This window comes from Pimephales promelas, chromosome 8 (genome assembly GCF_988280905.1).
Source record: "Pimephales promelas chromosome 8, fPimPro1.hap1.1, whole genome shotgun sequence".
In the NCBI taxonomy this organism is placed as follows: domain Eukaryota; kingdom Metazoa; phylum Chordata; class Actinopteri; order Cypriniformes; family Leuciscidae; genus Pimephales; species Pimephales promelas.
This window is the reverse complement of record NC_142776.1, coordinates 23527156-23550939: the sequence shown is the minus strand read 5'-3', so window position 1 is coordinate 23550939 and position 23784 is coordinate 23527156. Positions and strand designations below refer to the sequence as shown.

Below are 23784 nucleotides of genomic sequence, written 5' to 3'. Positions count from 1 at the left end.
GTCCCATTGCTTTATGGACTCTCTATCTATGGGCTATCTAGCTCCCATAGACAGTAAAAGGCTTCTTCCTTGACTTTGTGCCTTCATGCCCCCCTGATTGCCTCATAGACAGTAAAAGATTGCCTGCGAGCTTCTCCTCCTGTCTATTGTGCGACAGAAAGTTGCGAAGTGATGATGCAATCGTTAGCCTACTTTTCACAAAAACGGTATATGTAAGATACAAAGTAATGTCAGTCAGTCAAATATATTTATATAGCACTTTTCACAATACAGATTGTATCAAAGCTGCTTCATAGTATCAAGACAACATACCAGTGTTTGTTTATTCATGAAAAAAGACAATCAAGATTGGTAGAGCTGATCAATGGTATGATGGGTCATTTAATTTGAATATCCCTAAATGAGCGTTTTATACATTGTCGTGTTTCTTTAGAAATAAATAATGGACAAATGAAGTCTTTGGACACCTCAGATGTAAAGTTATTCACTGTCAAAGTGAAGCCAAAATGAATGGGCTGATGGATTACCCCCTTGCAATGCATGCACTTTGAAAAAAATGCGTTTGCCAAACTATTTTAATGTAGGGGACACTGTGAATAAGCCCTATTTCAAAAAATGGTGGAGTGTTCCTTTAACCCTCATCTATTCCGAGAAGTATATTTTGATATTTCTCAACTTTCACACAATGATTGGCCAACTGATCAATGACTCACACAATGATTGGCCAACTGATCAATGACTCACAAAAAATGTCATTTAGAAACAGCTCCAGCTTGGCAATGTCCCAAATTGAATATTTTGTTTAAAGTAAATCCTGCTGGAATTTGATGGCGTTCATTTTATGAGTAGTAGGTACCTCCACAAAACAACAAATCGAGCACAGTATAATGCCAAACTCAACTGGGATGTACCAGATGACAGGGTTTATTTAATGGTCTATGATGCAAAACATTGTTTTTCTGATTGGCTTATATTGTTTATATGTGTTTTATAATGTAATAATGGTAACAATGAATACTTGAACATTGTCTCCTAGAGACAAGTTGTTGTTTTTTTTTATCAGTGTTGTCACTAGTTCTGCTGCATGCAAATGGACTGTAACTAATTGTGTTTAACCACTGAAACATTCTGTCTTAATATGTAGAATATGTATTTTTGCTTGAAGGGGCATTATACTTGCTGTCTGTCAGATGTCAAAACATCTGGCAAAAGAAGAGCTTTAGTCACAGTAATTATTATCAGGATGTCAGAGCCTTTCACAGAAGAACAACAAAACGACAGCAGTGGGACCAGATTGTTGCCCAGAGGATGTCTCAAATAATATAACCCTTTTATGTTATTGTCTAATGCGAATAGACTCGTCAGTGCGTGTAATACTGTTAAAAACTCAACGTGGTAGCAAAGAAGAGCATAACAACAAACTTGACTTTTAGGTTGAAGAAAAACTAAATCTTTTAGTATTCCATTCAATTTATTTGTAAAGTGCTTTGCGTATTATTCTAAAGCAGCTTTACAAAAAATAGTGGCAAGGAAAAAGGTCTAAGATGTTTGAGAAGACTAAATAAATAAATGCAAGTTATGTAATGTAGCCACATAGTAAACGAAAATGATTAAAAGTTTGTTGTTTACTTGAATATGAATACAATGACTAAAACAGGAATCCATGCAAAATGCATTTATTTTTATTAAACCACAGAACAAACAATTTGAGTTCAAGGTCTATGGGGGAAGATACAATGTGAAGGAAAACAGGATTTGAGATCCACATACTGTATACTGACATATTCATGCTGCATCTGTACAAGGCTTCGTAATTAGTAGGGGGGCGTATATTGATTTAATGGGAATGGTAATTTAGCTGGCAGTGACTCGCACAATGTCTTTTGTGTGCTGGTGATTGTGCGGATTGCAGCAGCAGTATTATATTAGAACACATTTATCATTCATTTACTCTTTGAATGGGGAGAGGTGAATAGGTAAATAGGTAATTAGGCCCTCAGCCTGTGAATTGTCTGTGGAGCTGATGTGTTTTTTTTTTTTTTTTTTTTCTGATGGCACAGTGAATGTGCATCTATTCTTTAAATGGATAGTTTTTTTTTATGTCAAGAGTTTTATGTCAAGAGTTTCTGATAACAGTCTAGTTGAAATGTAGACTGTAGACCACTTTAGACCTTTAAGATATTAATGAAATATGTCTCCCTTAAATGTGATTTTATTTCTTGTAATTAAGATTTTTTTCATCTCAAATTTGATTTTGTTTCTCATAAAAATTATTTTATGTCTCATAATTACACCTTAGTTTCTCATTTTAAGTCTCACATTGCGATTTTATATTTCACAATGTGATTTCTTTTTTCATAATTACCCGTTTCATTTTTTTTTTTTTTTTTACGCTGGGGATGAAATGTGTTTCCATTGTTGTGTGAAGTATTTTTTTTTTGTAAACTAATAATCAATACTAAATACTAATCAATACTGATATTAAACAAATCCTAAATTGAAAAACATTAACAAATTTCAGCAACACAATGAAATATTGATTTAATGTAGAATTGGTGGGTCATTTAAAAAAATCGATCTGCCTGTAATATTCTTGGAAAATTACTCGGTTACTGTAACCTTTGTTCCCTGAAAAGGTAACGAGATGCTGCGTCGCCTAGCCATATTTCTGGCGGGCCTGTGATTGACTTGCTTCAGACTATCAAAAGCTGACATTGTGTAGTCTGGGTGCGCTTTATAGCTTCCTGGTCATAAAGTCCCGTCACACCATTGGACTGATTTCACACATGCTTCGGGACGCAATCCTGTGAGAATCCTTGATGAAGGATGAGTGACTGTCATATAAAAGACACACATATGGCCAGAGACTACTTTACACGCTACATATTCACCTAATTCAATGAAGTCAGTGACAGAGGCAACATGTTAAGTGAGCTCTTACAGAGACCCGACAGGGCATTTAAATCTCTGGTTAAAATGTCAGTATGACCAGGCAGCTGAAAGCACATAAAGCAGACAAGGTAAGAAAGTAGAGGTCAAATCAATAGAAAGTGGTTATGGAGTCTTTTCAGGCTTTCAGCTGTTGAGAGGCAGCTGCCAAATTCCAAATTCCCTGCGGGCTGGACTGTCCGTCGTATTCATTGGCTGAGGATTGAGCTTGGCACAGAAGTGGCTGACGGATTGAAAAGAACTTATTGAACTTAAAGGGCACATATTATGCAAAATTCACTTTGATGCATAGTTTATGATAGTCAGTTGAATATTTGTTATAAAACAAAGCTTAAAAAAGGTAATAAAAGTATACCCACTTCCTCGGTGGCCCGCCCACGGGCCGGTGCTTCTTAAGAGGTTTTAATTTGTATGGGATAGAAAGAATGATGATATTGCGAAGCATTTATATCTTGGTTATCATTTTTGTTTGGAAGAAACCGCATAACATAAATCAAATAAGGAAATCAAAATATAGGTAACATCTTTTTACTGTCAAATTAAAAGAGAACAGGCTCATTTGAAAGTGATTGCAAGAGATAACGCTAACGTAACATTTATACAACACACTTTTATTTACATTTTCGCTATTACAACATCATGCACAAGGGATGTAAAAAACAGGCTCTGTACAGGGATCTTTTTTTTAAAATTGTTTTTGCAAGTCAGTTTAGACGGGTAGAGTGTAAAAGCTGATGAAGAGGTTACTCCAAGGGTTTAAGAGATACTTGTCACTGTCAGACTGCAGACAAACTCTTCTGCTCTCTCTATCACTCACAGATGAATAAAGAAAGACTCTCCATCTTAACTTTAAACTTAGGCACCTCTCACAAGCAAGCTATGTCAAATGTCTTTTCTTTCCTCTGTTTTTTTTTTGTCTTTGCTGAGAGAAATGATTGTGTGTGTGTGTGTTGTTTTGTGCAGGAGTGTCAGCGGAGCAGGCCTGTGTAAGACAGGGAGAGGAAAACTTCAGAGAAGATGAGGAAGAGCCGGAGTGTTCTAACTGTGTCACCTAATGAGGTGAGTACTGGTAATATATCACATATTTTTGAAAACGACTAATTGGTTGACTAATTTGTGTCATACAGCTCTTTGGAATATTTGATCCTGATTGGTCATGTGCAGCATTGAGCGGTCAGATGTTTTGGAATTATTTAATTGGTTTTGTACAATGAATATTTTTGCTTAATTGTTTCCACACTTAGTTCCGGACCTCAAATTTGATTGGCAGATGCTCAAAAAGTGACTTTTAGTCAAAAGCATACGGAGCCGTCCCGCTCTCGGTACTTTGATATGATACATCGATCAGTCTGAGTAGCACCGCTTCAAGTCGAATATGCGTTTTGTTCGTGCATTCCACAAAACTTTCAGTCTGTTTTCTTGGTGGTGATTTTTCATTGATAATTTAAGCAGGTTACGTCATTTTAATTTCAGTCTTTGTCTTAGTCTTGGTCATTAAGGGGGTGGTGATGGTGCATAGGATAAGACACATGCCTTTGGTGTGAGAGACTCGGGTTCGAATCCACTGTGAGACACCAATGTGTCCCTGAGAAAGACTCTTAATCCCTAGTTGCTCCAGAGGTGCGTGACCTCTGACATATATAGCAATTGTAAGTCACTTTGGATAAAAGCGTCAGCTAAATGAATAAAAATAAATAAATACTTAATCATTGGCACTATCTAATAAAGCTATTCTTGGTCTGCTTCCCCATATCTTCAATCTTACATAAAAAGGAAAGGGATAGGAAGATATTGTATTTGTTCTGAGGACTTAGTATTGTTATCTGTACCTCAAATCCGGACTGAATTGGGAAAAGAGGCATTTAAGTATGCGGCCCCCTGCGCTTGGAATCAGCTGCAAAATGTCCTGAATCTTCATGAGCCGGTTTCGCGTGTTGATTTTATATTACTTTTAAATGACATGGAGGCTACACAAACTGGTTGTAGATGTTATGCTTGACTATTCTGACGATCCTTGCTGTTGTTTATCGCTTGTGATAAATAGATATGAACCTGTGATTTTTATGACCTTGTAACTCACTATTTTTTAACGGCACAAATTGTTATATGTTTTATGTTCATGTAATTGTGCTGCTGCCTATCTTGGCCAGGACGCTCTTGGAAAAGAGATTTTTAATCTCAATGAGTTTTCTTTCTGGTTAAATAAAGCTAATATAGATATTATTATAGCAGAATTTGCGCTGAATATAGTGTAATCAGACTTTAGCTATGAACATTTTATAAGTAACATAAATAAGCACAAATGTCAGTCAATGTCAAAACACCTCCAGGGCCCAGAAAACACAGCAGACTACAGAGGGTTAAAGGGTAAGTTTACCCAAAATTGAAAATTCTGCCAGTTATTACTCACCCTCATGTTGTTCCAACCCGTGAGACTTTCGTTCATCTTTGGAACACAAATTAAGATATTTTTGATTAAATCTGTTTGCTGGATCACTCCTCCATAGGCTTCTTAAGAGATCGAAACTGGCCAGCCCAAAAGTTATGAAAGACATTGTTAAAATAGTCTGAGTGGCTACAGTGGCTCAATCTTAAGTTTATCAAGCGACGAGAATAAAAAAAAATACAAATAAATAACAACTTTATTCAAATATTCATTTCCTTTTTCTGTGGGCCTCAAGATCTCATGTAGTGAAACTGCGTAAAGCTTCTATGCTGTACGTCACACATAGGCTCACTATTGGCTGATGTCCCCAATTTCCAAGCTCAGAGCCCTCCTACCCACATAGCACACCAAATACGCATTAACCATTTACTCTCTGATCATTCGTATCCGTGAATCAGACAGTGGGGCAGTGAAACCGAAATTACCCAGTGAGTCAGCCCTTGAGCTCCTCCTGTCCGATTTTAGGGAAAAATTGGGTCCATCTGAGATGTCCAATAATGATTGAATGAATCATTGAATCAACTGATGTATTCAAAAATACTGATTCACATAGGAACTCTATCCATCCTCTAACCATTTCTTACGAGTTATTACCTAAAATGGCTGGAGGTGCGTAATAATGGTTCTTGAGAGCAAATGTGAAGACAAGGACGTCAAAAGTTGATCTATATCCCTTAGATAGGGAATGACACGAGAAGGAATGTGCGAAGTTAAAAGGAACATAGATGAGATGGAGAAGTGCAGGGAAATTGTCCCCAGGTACGAGCTGAGCCAGTGATCAAAGTGTACAAAGTGTTCCTTGACAATCAGACTGTAGGAATAGGTGTCTAAAAAGATAAATGGTGAAGATAAATTGCATTTCTTTCAACTATCTCTCTTACTCATCCTCTCACTTGGTCAACAGTCTTTTTTTCACTGTGACGATCCCTGTTTCCTTATCATCGTTTGATAAATAACTCTTACATTTTTAAGTGGCATGTTGGTTGATTAATTCATGTGGTTAGGTTAATTCAAGATTAACCAATTAGACATTTTTAACATTTTAGAATAATTTTACATTAATGAATATTAGAACTACAATAGGCTGCTAACCCTGACCTAAGAAACGTTTACATCTTACATAGCTGTACATAGTAGCAGGTGAATTTCGGTGCCTGGTGTTGAAGATTATCTAAGAAGGTAAGAAGGTTTTTTAGTATGATATTTATGTTTACAGGAGCCATTTTCAAGGAAACATACACACAGACAAATGTATCCTGTCAAAACTTATCAAAATGATTGGTCTTTAAATGTACTTGTTACAAGCATCGTCTGCACCATACTGTCTTCATCTGCACTACACTTCCCAGAATCCTTCGTCTCCACTCCTGCACTCACTGCCTCATTTACCCTCACCTGTTCATCGGCATCATCGTCGTTATCTTTTGTGATCACATCTTTATTGTTTGATTTGTGTCTGCATTTAGTTTCCGTCTGTTCTGTTAGTCGTCGGTTCTTGTTAATGTTACATTGTATGGTGTGTGTGTTAACCTTCTGCCCATCATCCCTGTAACTGTTTGAATTGGAGCCTTCTGACTCTGCCTCTTCTTCAGCCTGCACCACACCCATGACAGTCTGGTCTGCAACCTTGGACCTATTAACTGAGCTCACAGAGCTGTGTTTAAAAATTGATAGAGGCTGTTGCCAATGCCTGACCTGATGAAGACATGAATCGCAACAGTTTGTGTAACCACAAGGCCCTTACAGATGGAAATTTAACATAAAATATTGAATATAAACCGCAGAACACTACCAGACTCTGTATTTTTTAATTTATATTGCAGAGAATTCTGGTTGTGGAGTATTTGGTAGTGTTAACGTGCTCTGTTCCAAGAACTTGTGAGCTGCCTAGATACGCTGTATTTTAAGGCATCATAGCAAAAAATGTAGAATGTAAGCGTTATTATTATGCTTCCGCATAAAAACACAGTTTTCCAAATTCGATTGCTTGCATCCTTCGCACAGAATACAATCCCATGATGGGTTCACTGAAAAAAAATAAGAAATCCAAAATGGCAGGCGAGGCGAAATAAATGTTTAGAAATACAAAACACACAGTATTTGATACATTACTGAAAAGTATTGATAAAATTTATAGTGATGGGAAACTTCTAATCAATTAGTCCCAGGATGATTCAATGAAAGCTCTAGCGTAAGTTCTGCCAGGAAGACTCACATGTTAAGTCACTTATTACCTTCAAATCTATCTAACCAATCATGTTCTAATTATTGGAGTGTAAAAGATAGGTATGTATACATGTCTGAGTTTGCAGATGCTGATGCCAACATTAATAAATGTCATTTCCTTCGTTTTGAGTCAAGTCAAGTATATTTATATAAAGTTTTTCAGTGTGTCACTGCTAAACTCAAATTCAAACGTGCAGTCGCGCTTTGGCTGGTGCTGAGCCATAGACGGACGTTCTCGGTACATTTCATTTCACAAATATTCAGTGTTTTCAAACACATAATGTGTATTTGAGGTTTCATAGATGTAAATAGACATTTAAATGAAAACATATAGTTTATGGAAGACATTTATAGAAGACATTTACAGTATATATACACTCTAAAAATTGCTTGGTTGTTTTAACCCAACTTTGGGTCAAATGTGGACGAACCCAGCCATTGGGTTACATTTTTTTTTTACAACCCAACGTTTGGGTTTGTCCATATTTGACCCAAAGTTGGGTTAAAACAACCCAGCGTTTTTAGAGTGTAAAAAAGACATTTATAGTTTGTTAAATTCAAATTTCATGATGTCTATGGAACTGCAATAATAATCCTTTCAATTATAATTTGATAAAGGGTTTTGTTAATGATTAAAATAACGTTAAAATAATGGTTGCCTTAAAAAAAACTGAGCAAAGTAGAATCAAGAACATCATAACATGATGTCCAAGATCTCTCCTAATGACCATAACCCTCCCAATTGATAAGTATTCCAAGTCCAACTTGCTGCCTCGTCTTGATTTGAGGATAGAGTGTACCGAATAGATGTGGTCTTCCAATTCGATAGCAGGAGGAGGCATGTCAGCTGTGTCAGACCCTGTGGAGAAGGGAGAAGAAAAGTTTGTGAGATTTTTTTAGAGAGACACATAGAAGGTACTGTAGGTGAAATTGTGTATTGTGAAGGTAAGTCAAGGTGGTAAGTGACTAGGTCGATCTGACTTTGGTAAATGGTCCTATGTATCTGGAACTCAGCTTGTGGCAGAGCAGCAGTGTATTCCTGTGACCTTGACTAAATGTCCCCCTCTAGCCATTTATGCCATTCTTCCAACAGTATATTGATAGCGAGGAGTTCTTCAGGGACAGGGGCTCAAATATAAAAAAGGGGCATATATATATATATATATATATATATATATATATATATATATAGTTGTTTTCTAAACACATACTGGATTCCCCAAATTTCACACATTTCAATTTGTGCAATTTGAAGGGTAATGGAAACGTCGCTTCTGTGCAGCAGAGAGGTTATTTTGTACATTGATGTTACTCATCGCTAAGTGAGGTGGTCGTTCAGACGTTCCACATAAAGGTACAAATGTTGGTTTAAAAATATGATTTCTTTTTGGTGGTCCTTGCTAGTTGCTAGTAGTTTGTCATGTCAGGGGATCACATGCTGTATAGCTTGCAGCCAGTTTTTATCTTGCTAGAGTTTCACCTTGCAGGCATGAGAGTTTGTCCTTGTATGCTTTCAGATGGAAGTCTTTGTGTTGGGCTGTGAAATTGGAAAGTAAGTCTCCCTGGTCTGTGCGTAGTTCAAACATGAGGTCAAAAAGTACACATCTGTTTCCACTTCATTTGTTTGCACTGGAGACACAGCCTGTCATCTTTCTCTGTCTACTTTTCTCTTATCTGTCCCTTTCTGCATGAATATTTGGATACTTTTCATAGTCACCATTTAATATTATGCCAATTTGCACTCTTTGGTGATAGATAGCACTCCAATGTACTTTTTTATGATGTTGCTTCTGTCCAATGTTTGAGGTTTAGTTTTTTCTCTGTTTTTGTTTTAATAATTTGTATTGGTCAATTTATTTTGGATTTCTAAGCCAAGTCTTGGACTAGCAAGCTGAAACGGCTTCTGTCTTGTTTTAGCCATTAAAAGCTCAGAACTTGAGAGTTTGCAATGGAGAGTTTTAGTCACTTTTTTTAGGCGCTTATAGAAATTAATGAATGACTATTTTATTAGTAGTAGATTCTTAGTAGATAAAATATTAATTCTGTTAAATGCATTATTTACAATTCTGTTTGCAGAATATGATATCATGTCAGTTCAGAAAGTGTGTTTTACATTTATATACACTATAAGAAAAATTAATATCTGTAGGAAAAACAGAAAAAGTATTAGTAATTTTCTGCCAAATTTGCAGACATTTGCCTAATACACAAAACAATGCACAAATTCTAAAAACAGGTAAAACACATGTGAAAAACAAAAATACAGAAAATTAATTCATATCAACACACATCACATGCTGTGGATAAAAGTGTCTGCCAAATGCATAAATGTAAATTAGTCTCTGTTGTGTGTATCCAATTTATTGAACTGTTGATTTAAGAGTAGCCCCCTGAATTCACATATATAGTGTGATGGGTCTCTATTTCTCCAGTCACTTTTAATGATTATCTTTATCTGATTCGGGATAATTGGACTTGCCATTCACAAGGGTACTGAACATAGTTAAGCTACTTACCTCATTATATTTGTTAGGATTACGTATAATTAGTTGTGAAAGTATCTCTTTACTCTTGGGATTTGTATAGAATCATGTTCATTGTCAACACATGCTCAAAAGTCGATTAAAAAAGGCAACAATTCCAGTCTTCCAGTATAGTACCAACTCAGTTCTGTACCTGAGGACCATCTGACTGACAAGTGGAGGCTTTCAAATCTCCAAATACTGAAAAGATTCTTTCCTTCAAAGAAAGTCAGAGAGAGTCAAAAACCGGTCGAAGATATTTTGTTTGAGTGTCTGTGTTTGAAGGAGAAAGGTTCTCTTTTGAACACAGGGCTGCATTAGTCTAATGAATTAAAAAAGAATGTGGTCTCGGGTGACTGCAGGAGCTGACAGCAGAGTGTTCCAAACACAGGGAATCTCAGGAGGTCACCTTGGTCATTTCTCTGCCGTGCTCCTGTGCTCTCCCACAGAGTTCATTCGGGGACAAAACGCTATAATTTTCACAAACAAAAATGAGTCACAAACAGGGCTGGGCCTATCGGCTGGATAACATCAACTTAGGAGGATGCTGTCCAATCAAAAAATGATTTGTTTGCCGTGATCTAATGTTTGGATCGGTCAAATGCAGATTAGTTGTCCATTGCCTGACATCATGAGCTCATAGAGGACATCTTAATTCTGCAATAAATCTTCATATTTGGCCTTTATAGGGGGATGACTGTGAACACTGTAAAACACACACACACATACACACATACTCGTGTTTACTTGAGTATTATCATGTCTTCTGAAGGCATACAATATATTTGTGAGAAACATACCAAATTAAAATCTTTGTTAAAGACCCACATAGTTGTGATTACACAACTACAACTGGATCAACTTATATGTACAACTGGACTTATGTGTACAACTTATGTGTACATACAACTGGATCAACTGAATCATTCAGATTTATGAATAAATTAAAATGAATCAGATTGATCGTGGCAGATTCACTGAACAGATCTGACTCAAACGAATGATTTAATCACAAAACAAACATTGCTACATTGCTCATGAAAATAGGCTGGATGTGAAATTTTTCATTGAATAATGGGTTAAAGTCAGCATGAAATGGAACTTGTGATAGTATATTCTTCTCTACTTTGATGTATATCTGAGTGAAATGGTTTCTCTACTTGTAAAAACAATTCACGTTCTCGTAGAACGTACTGTACCATGTAATGGTAAACTCCGAATTTTAAGAGAGCTCTGATTTGAACCACATGATCGCTTGAAAAAGTCTCTGTAACATCTGTCTTCCTATAGTCACCTCTAGCCAGGAGACTCTTGTCAGAAATAACAGACCTACCCTTGAATAAATATCCATATATGTCTGTGCTGTGAGTTGAGCTTTTCTGCTGTGTCACCGCCAGAGTGTTTTTGAGTGTCAGCGTGTTCATTCACCCAGGATGTGATAGGATAGCAAATTGTTCCCAGAAATCAAAGTAAATATTGCATTTAAAGACTAAAGCAGCAAAAAAAAAAAAAAAAAGCACATGAGAGTCCCTGCTTTTTTTACAGTCTTTAAAAAAATGTGGGGTTCTACAGCATGGTTGTCAGGAGTAAGACTTATACAGATATTTCTACAATTTGACCACTGAAGATCTGATTGGCGGTAATGCATTTTCTATTAGGTTAGGGCATCATTTGGCCTCCTTGTGCTCTATTTTCAGATGAAACCTTCCCCTTGAATTGGTTGTAGTAAAGAGAGAGTTGTCTTAGCATCTAGAGCTCTGCAGCTCTGACTGTTTGGATGAGAATTTTAGCAGAAGCTGTCCACAATGTTCCACTTCATAACATGAAGCTCTTTTCACTTTTCTTTGAGTTTTCTCATGGTCCCTGACAGATTATGCAGAAACACTCTTCTTCTTTTCTCAGCTGTACTGATTATATCAGTTGCTGACAAGTTTCCTTTGCTTTCTAGCCAGTGTTGGTCTGCTATCAAACACCTTCAGCTGCCCACATATCTCTCCATCACACTCACTATCAATGTGTTAGACAGCACAGTACACAATATTGTAATATGAATTGTCTTACATGCACAAAGCAGTATTAAACTTGTATTGTATAGGCTACTGGATATTGTACTGTATATGGAAGCTTGTTTCTGCAAAAAAAAAAAAAAAAAAAAAAAAGGTAATTGCGAATTTATTTATATTTTATATCTTACAATTGACTTAAATGCGTAATTGTGAGAGTGTTATTTTTTTTAATTGTATAAGGAGTGTTTCCTCCGAGGAGGCAAGGGATGTAGTGCCTCCTTAAAACAATTGAATCACAGGACAAAAATAAAACAACGCACATATTATGGAATATGGCATTAAAAATGTATAAATGGATCCTTGTTCAAATAATTATCTACAGTGGACAACGAAACTGAAACACTGGCCAATATGGGCTGCATCTGAAAACTAACAAATGCTGCCTTAGGAGGACACATTTCAAAGTAGGAAGGCATCAAGGCACGTCTGAATCCAGTGTTAGCTTCACTTCCTGTCTCCTGAGATATCTTCATCTGATGGCAGCATAGATGAATCCTTCGCTGTCTTTGATATCCCACAACCCTTTGCATTTCATTTGGTGACAGGGGAGCTAGAAAAAGAAAGATGGCATCTGAGAGTAATGGTTGCTGGTCAGTTTTTACTTTACTTCTGGTCAGAAAATTTCTACTTCAGTAATTAAATATTTGTTTAGTTCTCACCAAAGATCACTCTATTTTGCTGTAAATCATTAAATTGTCACTCTGCCTCAGAAGTCTGTTCAAAATCAGTTTCGTGACGTACCTTTGTGTACACTGCCTGCAGAGTTATTGCCTATAAGACAGCTAGGCAACTAGTCAGCTGCCTAAGTTTTCAGATACAGCCATAATGTTGGAGTTTTGACACATACTTGGTGGCCAATCTTCACTAATTTTACATTCCATCAGTAAGAGCAGAGTGTGGGGGTTGAATTAGCAGAGCTATGGCACAGCTGTACAACATTGCAATCGACACAACATAATTAGTAGACGTATCAGAGTTTATAAGTGGACAAATTGTTGGTGCGTGTCTCGCTGACTCTTCTGGGACCAGAACAGCAAGTCTTTGTGGTGTATCGAGAGCTATGGTATCCTGGGTAATGTCAGCATACTACCACGTTGGATGAAACACATCCAACAGGAGTAACTGATGCAATATGAAGCTGTCTGAAAGGGTAAATAATAACCCTGATTGCATCCAAAACACACACAGCTGCCCAAATTACTGCAGAATTAAATGTGCACCTCTCCTGTTTCCACTAAAAGTGGTCAATTAGGGCTCCATTTGTTTGTTTGACTACAGGTCATGTGTATGATTGATTTTGTGTGCTCCTTTTGAGGATGACTAAATTGAAAGAAGCATTTGCTTGCCATGATTTTGAAGTACACAAAACTAATGGGGATTTTATGTACAGCGACTACAGTATCAATCAGTGCAAAGTATTTCTCATATTTCAAACCATATTACTTTTTTTCTTGCTTGTTTTTTAGTGTTGCAACATTATTTAATATATTAGACTGAGGATTTATCTGGCACGCCTTTACCTAATTATGTGAAATATTGATTGCAGCTATTTTCTGTTTTATTTAGATTCTTTCCACATTTAGATCTCATGTGTTTGTAAAACGTACTTCTATTCAATGTCATTTTATGTACAGTCTTTACAAGAAAGATTTAAATTGAATTTTAAGCGAAAAGCGATGATGCCCTCTAGTGGTAGGAAATACTTTCCACGTCTGCTCAAGTTATTGCCATACCATTCAGTTCTGTATCTACTGAAAGGAATTCCCATCTTTACCCTCTCCTTTCACTCTCTCTTTCTCCAGGACAGCAAAGAGCCTCCGGACTGCAGACTAAGTGAATCTTTCACCTCTACTGGTTGCACGCTGGGGGTAGACCTGCACAGGAGGAGGCGCCGGTTCTCTGGGAACCTACAGTTGCCTCCTTTATCATGGCGGCAGATGGAGAGGTCACGCAGTCCGGATGATGAGTTCATGGCAAGACCAACTACCCTGCCCTTCATCACACCCCCTCGCATTGACATCACACCTGTGGACTCTGAATGGTGAGTCCATCTTAATCAGCTCCTATCATTGCTCCTCTAATTTCAGAAATCTGATTCGAATCATGTGTGTAAAATGTCTGATGTTAGGGAACTTTCTCCAATCCCGGTTTAAAACAGTGGTTCTGTGGAACTTCGAGCTTGACAGTTGAAATGTTTGGGAAACTATATTTATTTCTTTGGCATAGATTAAATAAGCTTTATATTATATAATACACTAGCATTCAAAAGTTTGGGATTAGTAAAGCGTTTTTTGTCTTTTATGCTTACCAAAGCGGCAGTTATTTGACCAAAGATACAGTAAAAATCTGTAAAATATTAGTACAATTTGAAACAACTGTTTTCTATTTTTTAAAAATGTATTTAAAAATGTATTCGTTTGTTGACAGCTGTATTTTTAGCATCATTACTCCAGTCTTCAGTGTCACATTATCCTTCAGAAATCATAATATGCTGATTTAGTGCTTAAGAAACATTTATTATTACTATTATTATTGTGCTGTTTAATATTTTTTAGCAATCTTTCATGAGCAATTGAAGCATCCTTGATGAATTAAAGGATTTATTAAAAAATTCTTACTGACCCCAAACTTTTAAACAGTAGTGCACGTTACTTATATTATATAAGCATTAAAAAAAGGTCATGTCAGGTTCCCTTGAACCTTATTAGCTGTACAAGTTGGTTGTTGTAGAATTTACAACAAAGACTCATCTTTTGAATTTAAAAAACTGCTACTCTTAGATGAAACCGGTTGAAAAGAACCCTCGTTCCCTGAGTAAGGAACAGAGGCGTTCCGTCGGATGACGACGAATGGGGGTTTCGCTTTGAAAGCCTATCGACTTTGAGTATTACAAAATGAGCCAATGGCAAAGAAATGTCATGGGTCTGCAGAATTTGCATAGCGTATCTCCGCCTTACCCCGTGGGTATAAAAGGAGGACGCCGGCAATATGCAGATATGTTTCTTCGCTGAGGAGCCAAGACTGAACTCGACTGTTCCAGCGGTACAGTGCAAGTGGCAGGAAGACGCAATGTATCCGTTCCCTACTCAGGGAACAAGGGTTACATACAATACCGAGACGTTCCCTTTCGTTGTCACTCCAAGTTCCATCGGATGACGACGAATGGGGTTACCAGTCTAATCACGCCACCTTCACGCACGGATGAAGGACACCTATTTAGCACAGGGATACGAAGGTACACTGGGGAGCATATCCCAAGTTTACAGGAAATATGCAATTACTAATCCCAATCCGAGTGGCGTTGCTGCGGCTGCAGATGCCATATACCCCAGGAGCCTCTGAAATAACTTCAGTGGAACCACACACTTGATCTTAATTTCCTGGCAAGTCAGCAGTTGCTGAGTGGAGAAGGCGACCAAGTCGAAACCAAGAAAAGAGGTCCTCTGCACGGGGCAAAGTTTACTGTTTTTCCAGTTGACCTCAAGGCCCAGACGAGCTCAGTGCCAGAGCACTGGGTCCCTGTGTTCACCGAACTGGTTTTGAGGGTGAACTAGAAAAGCCAGTCGCCAAGATAGTCCAGGATGCGATCCCCGTGTTCCCTTGGAGGAACAAGGGGTGCCTCGACAACTTTCGTGAGGGCGCAAGGAGACGGGGCTAGCCCGAATGGGAGAATAGCATACTGATATGTGCGCCTCCTGACAGCAAACCATAGATACAGTCTGAGTCGAGAGAACGGACCTAAGAGTAGGCGCCCTTCAGGTCAATCGCTGCAAATCAATCCTGTGGCCACACACATTCGAAAATGTCAAGACGTTTGGCCAGAAGCATCTTGAACAGCAGCCTGTGAAGTGAGCGGTTCAGATGTGCAGGTCCCGGATTGGTCGTAACCCACCGGCTTCTCCGGGACAATGAAGTATTGGCTTTAAAACCTGGACCTCATTTCGGCTGGAGGGACAGTCTCGCACCCTTCACCAGTTGGGTAGCAACCTCCGCACTCATGGTAGGGGCATAGCCATTGACCATAGTGGAGCGAACTCCCCAGAAGCAGGGAGGAGACCATGCGAATTGAATCACATAGCCGAGAACGATGGTTCGTGCGACCCAGCGGGACAGGTTGGGAAGCTCAGAGAGGCTCCTAATGACTCTGCCAGCAGGGTCACGCGAACCACAGATTTCCCCTCGGTGTTGCGGCGAAGCGGAATGACCGGCCTAGACGTGAACTGCATAGCAGCCCGGTGTGGGGACATGGTCAAACCGAACCCTGATAGAGGGGGCCAGGGAACGACCAGCTGCTCTGCCAGGGGTATGACGACAGAGCGGGATGATAGTGGTACCGCCTGGGGGCAGCACACACTGTCATCCGAGCTCTGGGACAGAGGGGGATAAGAGTGGCGAGGCTCGTAAGAAACACGCACTGTCATCCGCGCCCTCTGGGGGCTCAGGGATGGGACACAGCTCTTTGGAGAAAAGATTCTCTCCCGGCCCTCCACCGGGGGAAGGAGTAGCCCTGCAACCACTCCCTAGAAAGACACGTCTTTAAAAAGTTGTGAGAGAAAAACTCGCAGCAGTGCTGAAGTGCCCAGGGAGAAACACACACGCTGTTCAGTTCAGCAGGTAGGAATATGAAACTCGCTGGAACTCGCCATCACACCAACACCGACTGGACGCTGCTTGTCTAGAAGATTCTCGAAGTCAGAGAATAGGCTGCATGAGTGCAGAAAACTCTTGGCTCTGAAGTGAAAACATGTCTGCATATTGCCGGTGTCCTCCTTTTATACCCACAAGGTAAGGCGCAGATACACTATGCAAATTCCGCAGCCCCATGGCAAATCTTTGCCATTGGCTTGTTTTGTAATACTCTAAGTCGATAAGCTTTCTAAGCGAAACCCCCATTCGTCGTCATTCGACGGAACTCTGAGTGACAACGAAAGGGAACTTATAATTTTTTGTTTTGGCAGTTTCTTTTGCTTTCTGGTCTATAAATTATTCATAACCTTATAAAATATCTTGAGAGGAGTTGTGCTCATTCTTATGACAGCTCTTAATTTCAAAAGTTAAGAGTATATGAAGACTTCTACTGTATAAACATTTAAATATTTGTTGCCAGTCAATCACTGCATTTCTGTTGGACATTTTACAACATTAGCACTGTTATTTTCCTGTTTGTTAACGTGAAGCTGCTTTGAAATAATCTATTGTACAAAGCACTGTCTAATGTCTTGACTTGGCTTAACTTGCTGATCAAGTTTTCAACTATGGATCATGGAATGGATCATGCACATGAATGTTTTCAGAAAACCAAATTTGCCAGATAATAAATATCATTAGAATTGTGCAGAAATTACACATTTACAGATATGTACAGATATTTTTCTTTAACATAGATGCAGTCTGTGGCTGTTTTGGTTTGTGTGACTGTTGCTTTAGTAGCTGTTTCTGAAGTTGATTCTCAATTTTTTCAGTGTCAATGTTCCCTGACAACATTCAGATTTGAATGATATGAATAGTATTGAACTGGAAGTTGCTGTAGATGTGTAGAAATATCTGGAAAGCTGGTAAATTGTGCACATATTGTACAGAGCATTGGATAATTAGAAATCTCTTTAAATGTCTTGTTTGCTCTTAACATCTGATTTATGCTTTACATATAGCCTAAAATTATGTTAATCTCAAACTTGTGCATGATCGAAGATGAACTATATCAATTTTGCTTGCAGCACACTGGTGATTTAAGCTGCATCTGCTCAGTGTTGTTGCCATTAGGAGAGGGAAATCTGTCTAGTTGCAGTTGACTGCACAGCAACAGCTGGTTTATAATCATCAATCATTCATCAATCAATGTGTCTGGTAAAAAGACGAGATTTGACATCAAAGTTGCAATAGTCCTAAAGCAAATGCACTATGAGACCAAAAGACATTTGTGCTTAGATATTTATACTTGATCGGTTTAGTCAAGTTTGTGGGGTTTCAGCCTAAAAAGATATTTTTTTCGTTATGCAGTGATGCATTTGATAAATGTTTACCATTAGATGACATTTATTATGTTTGTAGTTGTTATTGTTTGCCAGTGGAGGGCAGCATTGAGACTAAAATATATCATGCCACCTAAACTCAGATGTTTCCATGTGACACCTCTGGTTTAGTAGTCCTTGTGAACATTCATCAGTCTGCCCCCGTCCTAAAACCCTACAGACCCATAACATTAATCAATGTAGGCCATCTGCTTGCAAGCCTCTTTCAAATGTAAAGCAAATTGAGGTTATTCTGGATCTGGATGTTTGTCTCAGAATGTTTAAGGGAATAGTTCACCGAGCAACGCAAGAGGTGAATGATCTTTAGTTGGTGCATTTTGTTTTGAGGATATTTTCAGTGAATTATCAATCAGGATAATACAACATCTTTCTGGATTATCATTAAAAAATTACATTTCATTCTGTTTGTTATACAGGCCATTTTTATGATACTTAAATGTTTCTTTTTGTTGTTGTTGCCATTTTGGGTTGAGTCATTCCTATATGAGAAAGCTGGCCAGAATTTTTCTTTAAAAAAAAAGAAAAATCATATTTTGTGTTCCAAAGTAAGTCAAGTGGGTTTATAACAATATGAGAGTAAGTACATAATTAGTTTTCAGTTTTCGGTAACACTTTATTTTACGACCCGCAAACAACTGTGTAAGTACACCTAAATTACGGTGTACGTTTCTGTAGTTATAGTGCACTTCCGTGTAAGTATAAGGGAACAATATGTTAAGTTTGGGGTAATAAAGGGGTAACAAGCACCACTTTAATTTACAGCCCTCAGGAGTTACACTTAACTACACAGAACAAGGGGGTAACAAACGCTACTTACTATGTAGCAATACGAAACATTAGCACTGTAATTACAGAGAAAGGTATTAATTACACAGTATATTTGCCCTGACATTTAAGTGTCATTGCAATTCAATGGGATAAGGTAAGTACTAATTACCACATGGTACAGTCTAAATTAAAATCATAGCAGAAACAAATTATTTTGATTTTTCTAGCAATCTAGTAAGAAAAGGCAATATGTCAAAATGTCAAAATTACCCTGAACATATTTTGCCAGAAATGTGATACATTGTATAAACAACAGACATACATTTTTTTTTTTTCATGGAATATATTAACAGAATAGGTACCTGTTATTTTTTAACTAATTAAATAATTTGCTTGTATATCTGCTTGTTGCCCCTTTTATACCCCAAACTTAACCTATTGTTCCTTTATACTTACGCAGAAGCACACTATAATTACAGAAACGTGCACCGTAATTTCGATGTACTTACACAGTTGTTTGCGGGTCGTAAAATAAAGTGTTACCCAGTTTTCATCTGTTGGTGAACTGTTCTTTTAAAGTGAGATGTGTCACAGTCTAAATGGTTTAGAAAGTATTGATGGCACTGCAGCATATGTGAGCCTATATATATATATATATATATATATATATATATATTAGTCCCTTTTTAACTAGGATCATATGTAAGCTTGAACCTGTGCAGAAGCTGCATGTGTAACCACACACACACACACACACACACACACACACACACAACCTGGAAAGCATTCATTATTTTCCTGCTATCTCACACTCATGCATTTCTGCTCTTGTTAGAGCTGTCTGTTTGATGTGTGTGTCAGGAGAAATGGGAGACAAGGTTTAGGGAAAGTGCTATATTTGGAGCACAATTATTTTTCTGCTGACGTGACTCCGATGCAGATTGATTTGGGCGCTCCCAGGTGGCTTGTGGGATAGCTTTATGGGCCAGGCGTAAGCAATGATGCTGGAGGACAAGACACTACAGGGCACAGAGCTGTCTTTCGAGTGAATTCATCAGTGACTTCACCCACTTTCTCAGGCTCGAGCACTCTTTTATGTGCGTGTGTTCATGAGAGAAGAGAAAAAAAATCTGACATCACGTCACACAGATTCATTCAGAAATGCAATTACAGAAGACTCCAGGGCAGAGCTCCTCACGCTATTAGTCTGGGTCAGGTCGAGGTCTGTGCGTCCTAAACTGTCACGAATGACTGGATGATGTAAGAACACGTCTGTCTTTGTAAAGTTTAGTCATTTGTCTTAAAGCAATATTTGATATACTGCCCCTCGTGTTGTGTGAAACCTGCATGACTTTGTTGTCGGAGGAACACAAAAGGAGAAGTTTAGCAGAATGTTGAAGCTACTCTTTTAATGACTATGAATTAAAAAAGTATAATTCATCCCAAAATGAAAATTACTCACTCTCACTGTCATTTTAATCCTGTATGTTATTTTTTTTCTTTCATTTTCTTATTTGGAACACAATATACTTATTTTCTGAAACATTCTGAAAAGAAATTCGATTAAATTCGATTTGATTGTTGTTGTTTTTTTTCTCCACACAATGAAATCAAATTTTATATTGGCCAATATGTTGATTGTAATCTCTAAAACTTAATATTACCAGTTAATAACATTTAAACAATTATTTTATCTTTATTGGTACATCTCCAGACCCTTTTCTAAACAGTTTTCTCTGTGCTCCATAATAGAAGAATAATTTTAATGGGTTTGAAAGACATGGGTCAGAACATTTGTGTCAAAATATATTTCTCAAAGGCTTTTTTTATTTTGTCTGGTGTCTTTTCTAAGCTTTGGGTGAATGATTTTGAGACATCTCCTTTCATATTACACTTCACCTGATGTAAATGGTATAGGAGCCATCAGACGAAAGTCAGGAATGAAGGATGGCTGGGACTCAATCGCTCGCTCACTCACACACACCTGCTGTATCATTATAACGTGATCATACCACTGGTCATAGTCACACATATTGTGTGTGTGCAAATCATTTTGTTGGATTACTTTGTCATCAAGTTTTTGACTTTCAAGCTCGATTTGTGCTTAGGGACCATGTAATGGAGACAGGCTGGGGACTGAGGAGGCCTACATTAATTTGCTTCCCTCCAAATCAAACTGACCTGTATTTCCCACTGTCAACTGCAATGTCTCCTGCAGTGGATTGGAGAACTCATTTTTATCATTTAAATGAATTTACTAACAGCTCAGAGAGTCTGTCCCACATATCCATAAACTAAGAACTGCAATTCAGTATAACTCCTGGAGTTGCTGACTGCATGGCTATAGTGCAGTTACAAAAGCAATCATTGAACTAGATTCATATTTCCTTTGTATTTATTATTATTATTTATTTATTTGTTTCCCTCGCTCTGTGTAAATACAGCATCAGAGCTGCTTCACCATTATTGGAACAATTAGTGTGTGTCTTTACAATTAGTAGGCTTCTGTTCTGTTTTGCAGTGAACAAGCAGTATAATGTTTATAAAGACTTAACAGATGAGACTTTGTTAAATGTTTTGGGCTGAATTAATAGCAGAAAATTGCATTTGAAATCACTGCAACTATAACCTGCACTCTAAAAGATGGATTTTCAGTAGCTGTAAATAGATACATAATCTCTTTAGCTTGATACATTATTTACTTTTAAAGGCAGAACCCAACTGATGCTCTCAGTGTTTGGGGTAAAGTAAATCTTGTTCTTACAGATGCACAAAATACTTAGCAGCTCTGTGTAGGGTGAGCAATGTAGTGGGGAGATGTCAGAGTTTATGAGATCGCTTCTCACAAATTGTAATCCTGTGAAATGATTTTAAATTCACTCTGCAGGGGTTGTGTTTTCCCTCATTCTCATTCTGTCACTGTACCACTCTTCTCTCTCGCCTTAGCTTACTTGTAATGTTCCCATTAGTGGCTAGCATCTCTCATCCTTTTTACTATATGTACTAGCCTTGTGAGCCATATGACTTCCCTCATTGCAGCAGTTAGCAGTAAGGAAATGTCTATGTACTGTAAGACCTTCAGTTATGTAAGACCTCTCCACTGAGGCTCTATCAGTGAATAGGCTCACAACACAGAAAGGTCAGAGTGACTTGATCACATTCCTCTTCATTGAACTCGAGGCTAAACTTGCATTACTGCACAAGGTTTGGAACACAGTAGTGCAAACCACTACAAATGACTGTAGTGATAGTAGTTAATGTGGGAGGGCTAGCCAAAAGTTAGAGGTTCAAATCCTGGCAGCAGTGACTTGAACTTTCAACATTTAGCAAGCAATTTCACAAGATGTTGATCCTGGAGGACTGTCTGTTGTGCAAGTGTCTGCTAAATGGAAACTCTACCATCTGCAGGGTCCTCAAATGGTGTTTACAGATTTGCACTGTAGTTTGAACTATGGTGTTATCTCTCATGGTACTTTATATGTCTAAACTGTAAATATAATAAGAGCCCAGTTTCCCCTCAGTCAGTTTTTTCCACATTGGTGAAGATCTATAAGGGAAATACAGAGCAGGTTAAACATTGACAGTCACTTTTACACCTCAAAGACTGCACTGAAGCCGTATTATGGCTGTGTTTACAGAACCAGAGCATAAAACAGTAAGTTTACCACACAGGCATATATTTTAATGTTGAATGTATACTCTCCTTGTCTGAGTTCTGCTTTGACCACTAGGTAGTGCATATGTGTCATATGACTTTTTGCACTCTATAGAATATACTTTGAAGGCCCGCGCTGCAAAAATAATGTATATCAGGGTATTTAACCCTCTGGGGTCTGAGGGGTTTTCTGGGCCCTGGAGATGTTCTGACATGCGCTGACATTTGTGCCTATTTCTATTACTTGTGACATTTTCATGGCTGAAGTCGGATTACACTGTATTCAGCACAAACTCAGCTACAATACTATTTCAGCAGCATGTATGTATAAGTTTGTAGTTTTGAGATAATAACATTTATGAGTGATTTGTGAAATAAAAAAAATGTCACTGAAATAAGTTCATGAAATCATACTATTATCTCTCTATATAAGAATGTTGAAACTTGTATCATGCAGCCTAGGATATTTGCTTCAAAACTATGTGAAAATCATCCTGCGTACTCATTCAGATAAAACAAATATATTGATTTAAATTTTGTAAGTTTGTGTAAGAAAGCTCTTTTTTGCTGTTTTTGTGTAAGCTCGTTTTTGTGTAAGGAAGCTCTTTGCGAGGAGGGTGTGAATCATCATGATTATTGATGTGTTTCACAACTGAGGCCCCGTACGTCGTATTATAACGAATACGATCTCCGTCCACACCAGCGTTTTATCTGCGTGTTAGAAATGATCTCCGTCCACATTAAAACGACTGAAAACGCGGATCACGTGACCATTCACCAACACTGGGCATGCGCGTGCCGGTGTAAACAGTGATTGACGAATCAGGGAAGGATACGTCATGACTGACACCCAATCATAGAGCCGAGCGTCAGCCTCTGCGGCAGTGTTTCTGAACTCCTCCGTTTTGTCCCGTCTTCACTAAAACGCCCTCCGGAGATTCAAAAGGCAAAACGGCGCTGCAGCGTTTCAAAACTTCTCTGTTTTAGGTCTTTGTTTTTCCCATTTTAGTCTGGACGGGAGGTGGAAACGTAGCAAAAGGTCTCCGTTTTTAAACGAAAATGCAGTGGTGTGGATGGGGCCTCAGAAAGACAAAGACCCTCCCATAATGGCCCTATCAGG

The 23784-nt window shown here is 38.1% G+C and overlaps 1 protein-coding gene across 1 annotated transcript in view; it reads left to right on the top strand.

Annotated features, from left to right (window-relative positions):
* pde4ba (phosphodiesterase 4B, cAMP-specific a) overlaps positions 1 to 23784 on the top strand; it is a 162710-nt gene that overhangs the window by 28099 nt on the left and 110827 nt on the right. Inside the window, exons 2-3 of the mRNA XM_039691716.2 lie at positions 3913 to 4008; positions 14012 to 14250. Coding sequence (XP_039547650.1) covers positions 3967 to 4008; positions 14012 to 14250 — 281 coding nt within the window. The 5' untranslated portion in view covers positions 3913 to 3966. The remainder of the gene's footprint in view (positions 1 to 3912; positions 4009 to 14011; positions 14251 to 23784) is intronic.